Here is an 18,172-nt window from a genome sequence, read left to right as displayed (position 1 = left end):
AAGGCAACTGCTTAACCAACTGAGCCACCCAGGTGCCCTGATTCTAAAATTTATATGGAAAGGCAAAGACCCAGAAGAGCCAACTCAATATTGAAGGAGAAGAACAAAGTAACAAGATTGATACCACCCAACTTAAAGATTACTAAAAAGCTACAGTAATCAAGACAGTGTGATACTGATAAGAGAACAGACAGATCAAAGGAACAAAATATCCTCATTTTCCTTTCCAAACTTGCTTCCTTAAGCATTACTCCATGATACATAGGTCTTGAAACTTGCAATAATGAACTTATCCTCACTTAGGTTCACCTCTTATCATGTTGGAAGGAATCCCTCACTGATCACAAGGACAAAGATGCATGTCTTGACTAGAAAAAAAAAAGAAACCCTATCGGTAAATGAATATGAAAAAATATACAAAGAACAACACTGGATAAACCCCCACCTTGATTATCATCATGTCACCTAACATGGAGATAATAAGGACAATGAAAATGATCACATATGTTTGCACAGCTTTTTATAATCTGCAAAGCATTTCACTTTTATCACCTCATTTAAACTTTCATACAACACTTAGCAATAACGACAGCTACTCCGTTCCTGTTTAATGGTGAAGAAACTGAGGCTCAAGGAGGTTAGTAGATGAGCCCAAGGACTACACCTACTCAATGAGAGAAAGAGAGAGAGCAGATAGACAGCTCTTTTTTTCTCCTGTTCTTTTCAGCACACAACTCTGCTTTGTATTACCTACCCAAACTATACACTAAGGTTGTGATTCAACAGAAAAGAGATATGCAACGATGAATTCCACAAGTCACCCAGAAAAAACGTTGTGGACCCAAGAAACAAGCAAACAAGAAAGGAACATAATAGAGAGCCCAGAAACAGACCTACATAAGTATACTCAACTGATCTTTGACACGGAAGCAAAGGCAATACAATGGGGCAAAGACTATTCAACAAATGGTGCCATAACAACTGGACATACACATGTAAAAATTAACTGAAAATCGATCAAGACCTAAAGGTAAAACACAAACTAGAAAACTTCTAGAAGATAACATAGAAGAAAATGTAGATGGGGCCTCAGTGGGTATGGTGAGGACATTTTAGATACAACACTAAATAAATGCACAATCTATGAAAGAAATCATTGATAACCTGGACTTCATTAAAGTTAAAAACTTCTGTTCTGTGAAAGAAAATGTCAAGAGAATGAGAACACAAACCACTGACTGGGAGAAAATATTTGCAAGAAACAATATGATAGAGGCCTGTTAACCAAAATATAGGAAGAACTCTTAAAACTCAACAATAAATAAATGGACAATCCAATTAAAAGATGGGCAAAAAAAGATCTAAACAGACACCTCAAAGAAGATGGCAAAAAACATATGAAAAAATATTGAACATCATGTCACTACAAAATTTCAAATTAAAACTACAATGAGATATCACTACATACCTATTAGAATGGCCACAATCAAAACACTGACAACAAAAGCTGACAACAGGAGCTCTCACTTATTGCTGATGTAAGCACAAAATGGTACAGCCCCTTCGAAAGACAGCTGGCAGTTTCTAAAAAAATTATACATACTCTTACCATATGATCCAGCAATCACGCTTGTTGGTATTTATCCAAAGGAGTTGAAAACTTGTGCCTACACAAAAACCTGCAAATAAATGTTGCAAGAAGCAGGAATACAAAACAGTATATACACTGACCACTGTTATGCAAAATATGTATCCATGTAAAAAATTTATTCACTAATTATTCACTGACAAATTATTAGGTATTGGGGCATCTTACACATGATAAATATTATTAGGCAAGATAAATAAGAAATCAAAGGACTCACATAGGAGGGAGGCAGCAAACAATTTTAATATAATGTGATGTAATAATAAGTATGCCATGGGAGCAGAAATTAAGTTGGGTTAACTTCTGGTAACATGAAAACAGATGTTAGAGTGGTAGTTTTATGGGTTATCCAATGGCCCACCTCCTCCCAAAATTACTGTTTCACTGAATTTTCAAATTTTAACAGAAGTGCAACCTGGACCCAGAATGCGATCTGCGTTCAAATTCTAGCTCCACTACTATAAATCAGCTGACCGACCACTGATGAATTAGTTTACCTCTCTAATCACCTGTTTCTCATCTCTGATATGGGGATAAAAATTAGAACTTACACATCAGGACTGTTAAGACTAAATGAGATTATATATGGAAAGAATTTAGCACAGTGTCCTAGCACACAGTAAACAGTGTTCGATAAATGGTTTATTTTCATTATTATTAATATCATTATCAATGCTATTTTCAACTGTATTGATGAGGTTGAGAATAAGAACAGCTGATAGTCTGGCTCTACAGCATGTCAACAGCACCACACTGACCACGGAACAAGCGCTTCAAGAGTAACTTGTCCAGAGAAGAGCGACAAGGATGGTGACCCTAGAAAACTCATTGAAGGGATTCAATCTGGAGAAAAGATTATGGAATATGACGGCAGTCTTCTTTCATAAGAAGGGCTGTCACTGCTCTTGACAGAACAAGGACCAAACAAAAGTAATAGATGTCAACACAAAGAACTGTCTAAAAATATGTTAACTCACACTGCAGTTTTTCTTCACGATGACTTCATTTTCAAGCCCAAGACTATTGATAAAGCCACAGGTTTGGACTTGGTGATCTCAAAGGTTCCCTCCAATTCAGATTCTATTTCAGGAGACTTAAAATTAGTATGGGAAACCTAAGCAGTTTATACACATTACTTAGTTTGAAGAAATAAGGGGTTGGGAATAGAGGAGGGGGAGGGAAAGCACTGGTGACTTCCTGGTAAAACACTGTGGAAATATGTTCTAAAAGACTGAAATTGTTCACACAAAGATTTTGAAATGAATGATTTTCATGTTTCATGGACAGCCAAAAGTGCTATCAAAGCTACTCTAAATAACTATGTAAAGAAACCACATATTAAATAAATGTCCTAAAAACAAGGAGAGATACCATCATACTAATTGTTATTCCTCTAATAATGTGGGAAGTTACCTTAGAAAATTGCCACGGTGGCACCTGAGTTCTAGAGATATGAAGAATTGGTTACACAAAGAACTCTTTTTAAAGAGTTCATTGCCTTTTCCACTACATTCAGTTGCATTTTCATGAAGAGATCATTATAAAATGCCCTTCCTTGTGAGGGATCCTCTCTGTCCAATCCTCCACTGGAGCATCATCATTATGGAAGTTTTCCAAAAAGACTAAATAAAATAAGAATAGGTTTCCAGGTGATAGTTTTTTTCTTAAGAAATCATAGTAATATATGCTTGTTGTAGCAAGCTTGGGAAATTCTGAAAAGTATATAATAGAAATAACTCAACCATATTCAGAGAGAATTCCTAACATTTGGTTTCTTTCTGATCTTCCAGGCATACACAGGTTAATGCATCTTTCTTTCATAATTAGGATCATATTGCACATACAGTTTTGAGTTCTACATTTTTAGTAAACATTTTATTTTTAAGCATTTTCTTGCTGTTAAATTTTCTTCAAAAAGATGACTGTTAATGGTTATAGATTAATGTCTGCATCTTAGCGACGTGGTTCTTAAATTGGGATTTTAACTTCTCCTCAGGAGAGTCTTACTCTAGAATGGCTACTTGTATCATAACATTTCTCAGTGTAACTGTCTTTATATTGAATATCTGAATTTTAATCTAAACTTAAATGGCATGCCTATTTATAAGTCATAGTGTAGCCTGGGTACATCTTAAGAGTGAAATGAAAATTGTTCACATTAAAATTTGTGAATTGTAACTCTCAACCTAAATCAGCACTGGAGGCAAATACATCAAATTCCTACTGTTCAAAAAAATAAAAGAAATAGGGGCGCCTGGGTGGCACAGCGGTTAAGCGTCTGCCTTCGGCTCAGGGCATGATCCCGGCGTTACGGGATCGAGCCCCACATCAGGCTCCTCTGCTATGAGCCTGCTTCTTCCTCTCCCACTCCCCCGATTGTGTTCCCTCTCTCGCTGCCTGTCTCTATCTCTGTTAAATAAATAAATAAAATCTTTAAAAATAAAAAAAATAAAAAATAAAAGAAATAAATGTCAATTTAAGACAAAACCTACCCAGAAAGTCACAAGGCAATACCAATTGAACTCTGCAATGTAAAGAACCAACAACTGGTTTAATGACTTTTCTAATTTTAAGAAGCTATAAAAATAGAGATGGAATCTGACCTGTGTTTTGAAGGATCTGGCTAGCTGGAGAGAAACAGGGATCATTAAAAGCAAGTGGAGGCATGGAAATGATATCAGGTAGAGAGACAACATGGTAAGACTAGAAAGACTTCAAATGCCCACTTATGGATTTGACTTCATTAGTGGGAAATAGGCCACCAGATATTTATACTGAGGTTTCTTATTTCTATGGAGCTAAAAAATCCATTTTTAAAAAATTTATCCAATCATTCATACTGCTTTATTCATTGTCAAACACATGGCATTATAGCCTGGTACAAACAGAAACCTAAGCAAAAACGGTATTAACATTTTTAAACACTGACTCTCCAATTTGGATCTTACAAGCACCTGGGGGTAAGTAAAAGGAAGACGAAGTATTCAACTCTGTTAAACTCTTCAGCAGATCCCCACAGGCTTAGATGATGAGAAAAAGTCAAACCATTTTTCCACCAAATGACTAGAAGATCAGGATACTAACAGAGACTGGAAAATCCAGGGAGGAAAATAAAAAATTGGTATGAAGAAAGAAATAGTAATTTTAGTTTTCAGTGGATCACTGAGATGACAATGCCCAAGAGACAGCTGGAAATGCAGGCCTGAGGCTTGGGTGAATTACAATTTTGGAGTTATCTACCAAAGTGAGAACAGAACCCATTATACTCTTTTATCCTCTTCATACCATCTTCCCCAACACCAACAAACACAATATTAACATAGATCAGGTTATCGTAATTATATACACATGAAACAATTTACATCAGGAACATTTTGAGGATAACTATTTGTGGATACTTCAGAGAAGTTTATCATCTGCATAAGGCAAAAACCAATGGGACACCATTAAAATTTTTTTTAATTCTCCATTCTATAGGAAGACTGCTTTTTTTTTTAGTGTAGACTGAAAATCCATAATTAAAACAATTTTTAATTACTTGCAATGCAGATACAGATTTAAATATGACTAACACTTAGGCTTATGGTTTAAAATAAAGTCAACAAATATTTTTAAAATTGCACTTAACAGGGGGCGCCTGGGTGGCACAGCGGTTAAGCATCTGCCTTCAGCTCAGGGCGTGATCCCGGCGTTATGGATCGAGCCCCACGTCAGGCTCCTCCGCTTTGAGCCTGCTTCTTCCTCTCCCACTCCCCCTGCTTGTGTTCCCTCTCTCGCTGGCTGTCTCTATCTCTGTCAAATAAATAAATAAAATCTTAAAAAAAAAAACTGCACTAACAGGAATTAATTAGAAATTGATAATAAAATTTATCTTAGCATCCAATTGTAAGATTCACAAAGCATTTAAATATACAGATGTTTTAAAAGAACAAAGTTTAGAGAAACTTGGCAAATTCTAAATTAAAGGAAATGGTACATACCTATCAACTGGGAAGATCTGTGAATAGCATCCCCTTGGAAATTTAGGTCATGGTTTCAGTTTTAGTTTTATTAGAGATGGGCTTAGCTTATTATAGTATGTTCCCAATCCTCAAGTGTACTCTTTAAAGTATTTATCTATTTCTCAGTTTATATTTTTTTCCACTAGAGGGTGATATGATGACTGAACTCTAAAGTTCAGTCATTAAAAAATACACAGATTGGTATCTGCTGTGGGGAATGAAGTGTATTCTGTGAGATTAGGGAAGGGAATAGGAGACAGATAAACAAAATGAGGTCACAGGCCTACATCTGTAAACTACCTGAGTGTCCCAGGCGCTACAGTACTTGCTTTACTTTATATTATTTTACTTAATCCTTACAAAAACCCTGAGAAGTATTATAGTCTTATTTTACAAATAAGGAAACAGTCCAACGAGATTACATACTTATTGTCATATAATAAGTGGCAAAATCAGAATTCAAGTTCAAATGTGAAAAGCTCTTATCACTCTATCACGTTTGGGGAAAACCCATCTTTTCTAGTATGTTCCCTTCCCTCCACCAACACTATCCTCCCCACACGTTTATTTTTTTAAAGTTTTAATTTAAATTCCAGTTAGTTAACATAGAGTGTCATATTAGTTTCACGTGTACAGTACAGTGATTCAACACTTCCATACAACATCTGGTGCTCATCACAAGTGTCCTTCTTTATCCCTACCACCTATTTCACCCATCCACCCACCCACCTCTCCTCTGGTAATCATCAGTTTGTTCTCTATAGTTAAGAGTCTGTTTCTTGGTTTGCCCCTCTCTCTTTTCCCCTTTGTTCATTTGTTTCTTAAATTCCACATATGAGTGAATCCACATGCTTAAAATTAGGTTAAACTGGGCTGAGTGAATATTTCTAGTGTGTCCTCCTTCACAAAGGTGGGAAGCATGGCTCTATTCATTGGGCTATATTTTCTAGTGGGTATTATTCAAGATAACTGCCTTACACGGCACTTTTGGTCTCTGGATGTGTTTACACCTAATAGAATACGAATTTAAGTTCTTTGTCTTAAGAACAAGACAAGGTGAGGGACTGCTGAAGCAGCCACCACTCTCTAGAACTCTACCTACCACAGAGTAGAATTTAGAGCCTGTTAGATGTCAGTTAGCCACATTGTCCTACAAAGTTTCCTAGGAGCTTTGGTTCAGGGAGTGGTTGGAGGGTGGTGGACTAGAAACACAACTGTTATTCTGATCCCAATTCGCTAGTGATCCCTGTGCCTAATTTCTCTATTGTTTAGATACTAGATACAAGAAAAAGCCTCAGACTTTTGTCTATTTTAATAGACATTTATTTCTTATTTGACTCAAAAAGGATAAAAAAGCTGTTTAGTTGCCAGGAGAAATCTAACAATCGGGATGGGAAAAAAATTGATTTGAGGTAAGGAATGAAACTATATGAGAAAAATGGAAAGCAACAAGAGAGACATGGAAAAAGCAGAAACTGGTGATCAAACATAGTTCTCTTCATGAAAAGATCAGAAGGATAGAAGACTTGGCCTAATAGTAATCTTATCTTCTTTTCATTTTAGTAGAAAACGAGTTGCCACTCCATATTAAACATAAAAGAAGTGTTATGTATGGGCTAGGCATCTCTTTAGAAAACAAGATCTTTTTTAATATGATAAGGCTGTAGAGAGGGAATCAGGACTGAAAAGATGGGCATTCCTATCTGAGGAAGCAAGTGGACTTTATAATTTGTAGGCAGACTAGTCAAATTTACAGAAATAGCCAGCACACAACCCCTGGTTAAGAAGGACGTTTGACATACTCTCGAAAAAGTGGTATCTATTCTCCCATCTCAAATTTCACTGTCATTTCGTCTTGTTACAGTTTTAGCCTTGAGCCTTCGTATCTCCAATAATCTTTGTTAGATACCACACAGAAAAGCACTTAACTGAGCCCTCTGCACCCTTGCTAAAGGGCAGCTCTGATTATTTAAAATGTGACATAGTATTAGAAAAGCCATCACACTCCAGAGTCTAGAACCCAAACAGACAGACTTGCAACTCTGCTTAAAATCTTCTGTAGTACTGTTTGCCAAATTCTACCGTAGGGGGCAGCATAGCACATGGAAAGAAAGGGTTTTTTTGTTTTTGGTGGTTTTTTTTTTTTTTTTTTTTTGAAATTAGGCAGATCTGGATTAAAATCTCTGGTCACTTACAGTGTGATTTTTGGGTGACTCATTTGGCCTCTCTGTAACTTCTACTAACTTATCTATCATAGGGACTTGCAAACAGTATGGGCTTAATAAATACCGATTCTTGACTGCCAGTACCCTTGACTTTTAACATGATGGTTTGAAATTTCTAATGCATATTATTGCATAGCCTCCCATATGAACAAATCTTTGGTGACGAGAGGGAAAAAAAGATTGTCCTAAGAGTTTTGATAGTTTCGATTATGTTTTCAAAGAAAAGACCAATGCAAGGAAGGACCAAAAATGTTTTTTCTCATTAATATCATATTTGAAAAACAGCATGTTCAGGAATGACTAATAAATAAGTATAGCTGTCCACAGGGAATGTTTAAGAAACTGCCAAAATAATAATAATAATACTAACACTTGAAAGCTATGTTGGGTAAAACTATGGCTAATCCCATATTAACATGAAAAAAAGGGATATTTTAAAATGATTCTCATACCTCTACTCTTCTCAAAAGTTAGTTTAAGAAGACTTAAAAGAAACTGTGGCCTAGGGTAATGTCTGTAGAAGTGTTTTATGTTTATAATGATCAAGAATTTAAAGCTGTTCCAAAATAAAGTCTTTGAAACAATTGAGAACTCTTCCTTATTGACTATATTAAAAAGATTTATATACATCGGTGACTGACATTTTCTTTATAAGCAATGAACTAATAGGTGACATCTTTAAAGTGTTGGTAAAAAAATAAAGTACTCTGGGAATAATCCTAAAGAAGAGATCCAGGAACACAGAATGGGACAACTTCAACCTGAAATACTTCTTTGTAGAAGGGCAATGTTGCCTTGGCAGTCAAATAGTTTATATTCTTCTTGCCATATTTGTGCAGGAAAATGACCTCAAGATAAACAATATATCAAGTGTGTGCACAAGCATACATACATGTACATACACACATAAACACTTAGGCACATATATACATCTCTCCCTGCTGTCACTAGTACTCAGTCTACTTCTGTGGCCTTGTATGTACAGCACAATAATTTGCATTCATGACTCAGGAGACACTAAAAAAAAACTGACTTAAAATTGCTACTTTGTTTTTAAGGAGATAACCATATAAGTGCATAATACATATCTAAAAGTTCTGTTTACAGTTTCATCTTGAAGGGGGAAAAAAATCGATAAAGTATCTGTCAAACCTGTGTACTCGTAGTTTTCCTACAGAACAATCTGATGACTTCTCCTTTTGGAAAAAGATATGTTTTGTCTAGATGGCTTTCTTGTTTTTAATTTAAAATATAGCAGAACTTACTGATAGTTTTGCATTGTTCAACAAGGCTTAGTTTTAATTAAACTTCTTTCTTAGATAAGATAATGCAATAAAATACTAAACTCCATTCCCCAACCTGAACTCTCAGAAAGAAGAGAGAGATAAACCCCCTCTGTTGATGGTAGTAACCTTGAGGGAGACAGATCAAGAGATCTGGGGGACAAAAGCTGGGCGGACTGCATTATAAAAGGTCTCAGCTTACCAACAAAGCAGGGCTGTAGCTATTAGTGGTAGAGCCATCTGGCTGAGATTCAAAGAGCTGCTTCAACACCTTGAGACAGAGATAGTAAAACGAATATAAACCACTACTGAAGCCAGCTTCTTCTTAGATCAAACCAACTACATAAAATCTAAACTTGCAGACAGGCTAAGGAAATTAGGGATAAACATGTTTTAGAAAGAGTTTTAAGTTTCACAACCTTAAGCAAAAATGATACAGCAATTCAAGTATTAAACCTAGTGTCTGAGATTTTTTTTATTCCAGGTCAGGTTACATTAAAGGAGATGATGTTACATCTCTTTGTATATTGTTTATGGGCTAAATCGATGATTCACTGTAAAATTTTAAAATAAGCAAATAAGGGGGCGCCTGGGTGGCACAGCGGTTAAGCGTCTGCCTTCAGCTCAGGGCGTGGTCCCGGCGTTATGGGATCGAGCCCCACGTCAGGCTCTTCTGCTATGAGCCTGCTTCTTCCTCTCCCACTCCCCCTGCTTGTGTTCCCTCTCTCGCTGGCTGTCTCTATCTCTATCGAATAAATAAATAAAATCTTAAAAAATAAATAAATAAATAAAAAATTTAAAAAATAAGCAAATAAGAGTAAGAGGACAAACTACTATGGACATTATTTTAATGTCTATAAAATAAACTACTTTTGAATTAAAATGTTCCATCCCAAATAATTGTTTAACTTACAAGTCTACTCTACATGGATACTCATGATTTCTATCTAATTTTCAAATGATAAATAAAGAACCAAAAAGCATGCAAACATAAAGATCTATGAATGTAGAAGCCTAAGGGGGAAGGAAAGGATAGAAGCTGCGCTACATACCTCATTCATTCTGAGTATAATTCTTTTTGCTTTTTCTCCTCTTTAAATAGACCAGTAGATAGCAACACTGCCTAAAATATTGATTAAACTAAATTCTAACTGCACTGAAAAGTACATGATGTTTCATTGCATTTCCTGTAATTTCAATAGCACCAAAATACAGAGAAAATAAAATTCAGTGTAGAGAAGTCAGCACTTACTTAATTAGGAGCTAGTCAACAAGACCAGAGTATGTAAAGTAAATTCCTATTTCCAACCCTGATTATCATTTTCTGGGGTCTGTGTGTATGTGTGTATTCATATTCTTTACGATTTAAAAATGTTTTGATTATGGAATATTTTAAACACACTTTAAAAACCACACAGAAAAATACCCATGAACCACCCCCATCTCTGCAATCCAGCTTCAAAAATCAGCAACTCATGGCCAATCTACACTCTTTCCTTTTCTCCCCTTGAGGATTATTTTGAAGCAAAGCCCAGGCACTACTATATCATTTCATTTTGACTATACTTTGATGGGGCGGGGCGGGGGGTGAGAATACAATAGAAAGACTGGGGGAGTGAGAGAAATAACGCTGCTTCTTTTTCTCTACAATCCCCGCCTCTTGTCATAACCGTTAAGTTTAAGGAATATAACATCCAAGAATATTTTGAGGAAAGAAGCCCACATGCCATCCCAAAGAACAAGCACGGGCAAGTCCAAATTTACTGCAGTTGCCAAATCACTTCCTCCTCCTATCTCAGACTTCAACATTTCAGGACCTACCTAGGTGCCTTCTAGTAGCAAAGATAATACTGGGAAGCAGTGACAGTATATATTCCAGCCCTTATTCTCTGGTATAGCCTCAAAGGACTATATCCAACAGAATTGTTTTTCTCAGCACTGGATTAATCATCAAGTCATAGAGTTGAAAATATGTCTCCGGTTTAGACAGGAGTCTTTTTAAAATAAGTCTGTGGCTAACGGGCATCTGGGTAGCTCAGTCAGTTAAGCCTCCAACTCTTGATTGAGTTCAGGTAATGATCTCAGAGTCGTGAGAACGAGCCCCAGTGTTAGGCTCCACGCTGGGCATGGAACCTGCTTAAGATTCTCTTCCTCCCTCTCCCTCTGCCCCTCCCCTCAACACCCGGGTACATGCACACACCCACTTCCTCTCTCTCTCAGAACAAAAACAAAAGCAAAAAAACAAAAACAAAAAACACGTCTATGGCTAACTCCCTGGGCTACCACAAGCTGAATGAGATAAGGTGGCACATACAACAGAACTGTCTCCTAGGAATGGGAAGCACACGAAAACTGCAAATAAGGGAAGCAGTGGTAGAAACTTGACAGTAACTTTTGCCCTGGACTACTACCTGTAAATACACAGCCCACCCCAGCCTCCTGCATTTTGTAAATAAGAAAAGATTCTTTGCTATTTGATTTACATAAATCGTATTTCACTTCAACCCTCTTCACTGCCCACAAACTACTAACCCCTGTCACAGGGATAAAATTTATAATAAAATTTGATATTAATGATTTTTCATAATAATAGGATCAATTACCTCCCCTCTATTTGTAATAGGATTGTCCCATTATCAATACTTCTATTTCTAATACCTTCTGTAAAACAAAACTTAGTTCATTTCATTATTACACATCTGAAGATTAATTTTGCAGCAATAACAAAGACCATGAGGAAAGTTTCATTACAATTAACATGAACAGGTAAGTGTCTCAGAACAGCAGACTAAATATACTCACTTTTGTTGTCTTTGTATAGAATGGGGAGGAGAGTTGGTGAATAGGCAGGTCCACGATACTAGTGGAGTTTGTGACACTGTTACTATGTGTATGTTCATCTTCCCTGCTACTGTCATCAGATTGATCAAAATCATCACTCTCCTGGTCCATTTCCTCTTCCTCTTCATCCTCCTCATCTTGTTCACCAGCATGTTCTTCATCTTCTTCTTGCTCTTCTTGGTTTCCTGAGGAGTCCTCATCTACTGAAATGAATCGATTATTGTTTTCTTCCAATTGTGCTTGCTGGGAATCATTTTGGTCTCCAGGTCTAGGTTCAGCTCCGACGACTTCACCATTCCTTGCAGTGTGCTCCTCCTCTTGTCTTAGCTGTTGCTGCTGCTGCTGTTCCTCCTCAACCACACGATTCATCTGTTCCTCATCTGCCTGGCTTGAGGAAGGGTTACCTCTCAGAGAACCTCCAGTTCGTCGTCTTTTGCTGCCCACAGAGAGCAGTTCCTGATTCATTTCCAAAAGCCAGCTTGCTACTTCTTGGACCTTGGCTAGACTATCAGAAGATGCAAAGGATTTCACATTCTGTAGGGAAAAATGGGGGGGAAAAAAAGGTTTGTACAATCTACATTATCCTCCACTTTTATGTTCTATGTCTATACTCCAAATTTCATTAAAGACTGTAGAAAATATTTGATGCTATTGAGACATTAAGATGCTCTTTAGGAATAGAAAGTTCAAAATGCAGAAATTGAGACTTTATAAAGACATACACAAAAATCACATAGTAAACAGCTTTATTTTAATCTTTTAAAAAATAATTTAAAATGAAACTATAATTTAATTGCTTTCACCAATTTAACCAATAAACATGATTTAACCAATAAAATGATTTTCAATTTTAGATCAGTTCATAAACTATATCTTTTATAAAACTTCCAGAAAATGTTATGAAGTATATCATAAAAAACTATTCAATGATCAGTTAAGTTCGGGAACTACTCAGATAAACCAAGATAAAGAGGCTTTTTTACTGTAGGAATTTCCCAAACTTCTCTGATCATAGAACCTTGCCTTAAGACATGGTTTTCTGATAGGTACCAAGTATAATCATTATGATTTTCATTTTTCACAACGAATACAAATCAACCGGAGCACAAATAAACAAGAAAATTGTATTTTTATTTTTTTTATAAAGGAAAAAAGCTGGTAAGTTCATACCCTCTGACCCAGTAACTCCACTTCTGGCAATCTATCCTAAGGAAGTAATCCTAAAACAGAAAAAAAAATTATGCAAAGGACGCTCACTGCAGCTTTATCCATAAAAGCAAAAAATAAAAATAAGTGTAAATAAAAATAATCAAAACTCAAATGTTCAAGACAAAGGAATCCATGAGATGGGATATATATAGTGCAATCCCTAAACACAATGTGCATTTTAAAAAACTGTGAGAACATGGATGTTTGAATTATGCTAAGGGCAAAATACAGGGAATTATATGATCACAGCATGATTTTTAAACTGCATAAAGACTAGAAGACAATATTTCAAAATACAGACTACATTTAAGCAGTGGTATTATAAGTGCCTTAAACTTACTTTTTAGCCATATGTCTCAAATGTTATATATCAAACACATTTGCTTTTATGTTTTATAGACTCTAAAATTTGATCTGATATAGAATCTTCTCATAATGCTCATTCTTAAATTTCATCCTTTGCAGATATCTATAGGGACATGTTTGAGGTTACATGAAATAATGCCAACACACTGCCCAAGTTCATATAAAATTCCTTTTAAAAATATCTTTAAGATTTAGGAAATAAAGAAATACAATATCCATCTCATATCATGTCCTAAGAATAAGTACATTATATTCTATCGCAATGGTCTCTAGATAAAATAGCCTTATTTACTTTTCAAACCCTTGCTACTAGAAGTGAATCCCCCAAAGGGCCACAGTTCTCATTGCAAGTTTTGAAATGGGGTCTGAAAGTCTAAAAGATAGTTTTAAAATAGCAGTATTTCATTTTATTTTCTATAATCCATTTCTAAGAAAAAAGCTGTAGTGTGGGGGGAAAATTCTTTAATTCTAATTACAATTAAAATTTAAGTATAGAAAGAGAAGAGTTCCAATGACTGAGTTGTGAGACACTCCAACATTCTGAGAGAAAGAGTAACCAACAAAGATGATTAACAAGGAGAACTGGGAATGACTGGCATCCTGGATGCCCTGAAGTAAAGCAAGCATACCCAGGAGGAGAAAGTATAAAAATGACAACTGTTGATGATAGATCAATAGGATGAAGAGAAAGAACTGACCATTGGATTCAGTAACGTGGAAGTCACTAGTAACAGGACTTTTATTAGTTGAAATCTGATTAAAGTAGATTTAATTAAGAGACTAGAAAGAGAGAAAAGAGATGATGGGTACGAGCAAGTTAGGAGTTTGCTGCAAAAAAAGAACAAATGAAAGGGAGTGGTAATTGGTAGGGAAAACAGAGTCAAGGAAGATTTTTTATTCTTCAAGACTGGAGAACTAGCAGTATTATCGGTATACTGACAAGAATGATCCAGTACAAAACAAAAAGCTGATAATGTAATCAAGAAAGAGAAGAAATGGTGAAGTGATGTTCATAATTAAAAGGGGATGATGAGAACGAGTTCAAAATTGGAAGGACTAGTTTTAGTTTAAAAATGGATACTTCATTTATTGTAAAAGATGGGAAAGAAGATTGGTATTATTGATACTTCACACTTATTTCTTTTTACCGTATTTCTCAATGTGGAAACAGTTGGAAACAGGTGGATTTTTGTTAAGTCGTGGGAGTCTTTAGAAATTCCCTACTCATTCCTTCAATTATTTTCCTTTTCTTTTTAAAGTAGGAAGCAATGCCACCATTATCATCAGAGTGATCTTGGGAGAAGAGGTATTAGAAATTTGAAGAAAGGGGTTTGAAATAGTCCTCTAGGGAGAGAGGAAGGAAACTTTCCGAGGTGCATGAGATGATTCTGATGATCAAATATAATCAATAAATCAAGATCTAATACATATTAAATGTGGCTTTTAAAAGTCAAGTGATTCTTCTTTACAACTCAGATAAGCACAATAACAAAATTTCTATCTGAAGTAGGGTTTTTAAAAAAGCACATTAAGGGGCGCCTGGGTGGCACAGCGGTTAAGCGTCTGCCTTCGGCTCAGGGCGTGATCCCGGCGTTATGGGATCGAGCCCCACATCAGGCTCCTCTGCTATGAGCCTGCTTCTTCCTCTCCTACTCCCCCTGCTTGTGTTCCCTCTCTCGCTGGCTGTCTCTATCTCTGTCAAATAAATAAATAAAATCTTTAAAAAAAAAAATAAAAAATAAAAAAAATAAAAAAGCACATTAAATATATTTGTTGCTTTCTATAAAAAATAAAATAATATACTACAGAAAATAAAGGTCATCAAAATTTTACTGGCTCATGTATGTAAAAAACAAACTATGAAAACATCACAGAAAAGCAGGTTAAAAATAACATGCTGAAAACAATGACCTACACAAATGAATATATATACTACCCCAATGTGTAGAAAAGTAAATCTTCTATTCATAGGTTTCCTTCAAAGAAGTAAAATCTTGCTTTAGTAATTGCATCTAAAGTCTAGCTCTCCTGACACTAACAAGAACATTTTTCACTTGGATGTTTATGCATAGAACAGCATGAAATCAGGGTCATTGCCTAGAACAATGCAGACCCCAGGCAAATTGCCCTTTGTGTGTCAACCAAACAAGCGTATTTTTAAGAGATTGAAATGGGTTAAATGACATATTAGGAGCAACTTACAAGGTGAAAAAAATGAAAGAACAAAGGTAGTAAAACTAATCATAAAGAATATGTGCAAAGTAGGGAGGAGACTGTTGGTAAGCAGTCAGCCTATCAACAAATAGAAAGTTTATGACCGGCATTTCTAAAATAGTATTAGTACTGATCATCAGTGAACACTTCTGTTAGTAATTAGGAATAATAAAAATTCCAATCATTATCATTGTGTAACTTTAGTGTTATATTGGGAGGAACGGAGAAGAAAGTGTCTTTAATTTGAGCCAATAAAGTTAATTGACTCATATTTACAACCATGGCATATAAATAGCTTTCAAAACAATACAGATTCTTCCAGACAGACCTGATCAAAAATAGTAAATCCAAGCAGAAGAATCAGATTTAAATCATAGCCAATATAAAATATACAACGACAAAGTTAAAAGTCAGATTCTAGGAATTCCAGACTATTTGAAGAGGGTGAAAATATCTGACAGACTTACATAAAAATTTATCCAAGTAGTATATATATGGGACTGGATTTCTCTGACCCAATTTGGGAATGGAAAATGGAAATGAAAATCTCATTTTCTGTTGATATTCATAAACTCAAATCTAAACAAAAAAACCCAATATTTTTAGGAAATTAGTTTTTTCTAATAATGATCTATGAAGTAAGCTAATGACCTAATTAGAGTAATAAACATTTATCCAATAAGTAATAGGAAATCAGAATCAACAAAATACTCTTATAAGGGGAGGAATCTTTTAAAAAATAGTTTATAAAGCCCAACATTAAAAAAAAATTTATCTAAAACTTGAAACTGTCATACAGGAAAAGTTAATAAATATTAACTCCCAAAATGCCCTTTCTTTCTTTCTTTTTTTATTTTTATTTTATTTTATTTATTTATTTGAGAGAGAGAAAGCACATGCAAGTGCATGTGAGCAGGGTGAGGGGCAGATACTGGCTTCTCTTCCAAAACCAGACTCACTATAATGCTCAAAGATTATTACATAAAACAAATTATTTACTGAACATTCAAAATGTTTCAGGCACATTTTAATTTTCTAGAGGACAATGTTTAGAAATGTTTCTTTACAAGTTAATCAATGACTTTTAACCTGACCAGAGCCCATGGTAAAATAGGATTTTACATTATAAATAACTGTGGATGTATGTATTTAAATAAACCCTATAACAATGGTTTAGAGAGAGGGAATTATGAAATATTTCAGATACCTAAAGTCTCTATAAATCACCACCCTTAACAAACACAGTCCATTCTCATTATTCGTAGTAATTGTGTTCTATAAAGTTATCACAAATACTGAACACCACTGTCCCTATGGGAAACACAGGGTTAATTTCCTGCAAGCATTGGTCACAACATTTTGGCCAACTGATCAATAATCTTTTCATGTATATATTTCTATTTAAAGATATGTACTTAATATATATTGTTGATTCATTAACACTGAATTCACAGCCAACAGCACTATAAACCCATGCCTGAACAAAGCTTATCTAACACGTATATGTCTTCTATAAGGCATATTACGACACTAGACAGTACGTCACTACTATGCTTGGGGGCCATTTTCAACAGCCAAATATTTCACTAAACAGACCACGAAAAGGATACTTGTTTACAGTATGAGAGCTGAAACAAGAAGGCAGAGTGTCACTTTGTTTGACTTCAGATGGGAATGTGCATGCCAAGTGATTTTTTGCCACTCTGTGCATGCTCATGTCCACAAATGACTGTGAAAGCAACATGAATATTGATTTTTGGTGTCACAAACAAACTGTGGTGAGTAGGCAAATTCGCAAATACAGAATCTACAAATAATGAGGGTGGATGGTACCTACTTTATCTAAATCCTCCAGAGAGAGCACTACTTGCAATGCGAGATTCACATAGTATTTTGAGATATCAACAAAGAAGCCACAGCATTACCTATTGGCTGCTTCTGGAAATATAACAATGGACAAATGATCAAAGAAATTGAAAGCTCTAATAGATATTCATCACTAAATTTTTCAAATAAATCAGAAGTTTAGATAGCCCATATTAAATAAAGTTAAACTTTGTATGAAGTAATTGCTAGAAAGAAAAGGGGAGAGAAAGGCATCATTTTTCCCTTTGTAGGTAGGCAGAACAGGGTTATTCTGGCAGCATCTTTCATTATAATGACAGTTCTGAACCTAAGGATGCCTAGAAGAGATGCCTAGTCACCTCCATCCTAGGATGAAGAAGTATTGTAATAGTTTTGCTCTTCGAAAAAATTCAGAAATAAGGTTACTGTGATAGAAGAGACTAACTCCCGGACTTTACCAAATCCTAGAAAATATTGGGTAATGTTTAGTCATTATACCTTGTTGATTTAGTGACACTTCAGACTTAATTTCAGTGCTTT

The 18,172-nt window shown here is 35.4% G+C and overlaps 1 protein-coding gene across 5 annotated transcripts in view; it reads right to left on the bottom strand.

Moving 5' to 3' along the window:
* The window catches only part of FBXW7 (F-box and WD repeat domain containing 7), a 234,440-nt gene that overhangs the window by 78,717 nt on the left and 137,551 nt on the right, over positions 1 to 18,172 (bottom strand). For 3 of the 5 annotated variants that reach the window (XR_004625823.1, XM_011235604.3, XM_034661526.1), the window contains exon 2: positions 11,960 to 12,532. Coding sequence is in view for 4 of the 5 variants with exons in the window: in XM_011235604.3 (XP_011233906.1) it covers positions 11,960 to 12,463 (504 nt within the window). In the remaining variant the exon portion in view is untranslated. Of the gene's footprint in view, positions 1 to 9,359; positions 9,429 to 11,959; positions 12,533 to 13,168; positions 13,219 to 18,172 lie in introns of all 5 variants that reach the window. The other 2 variants (XM_034661525.1, XM_034661524.1) reach the window with 2 other exon arrangements.

Source organism: Ailuropoda melanoleuca, chromosome 5, assembly GCF_002007445.2.
Source record: "Ailuropoda melanoleuca isolate Jingjing chromosome 5, ASM200744v2, whole genome shotgun sequence".
In the NCBI taxonomy this organism is placed as follows: domain Eukaryota; kingdom Metazoa; phylum Chordata; class Mammalia; order Carnivora; family Ursidae; genus Ailuropoda; species Ailuropoda melanoleuca.
Note: the sequence above shows the minus strand (reverse complement) of the source record. Positions and strands in the feature narration are given on the sequence as shown.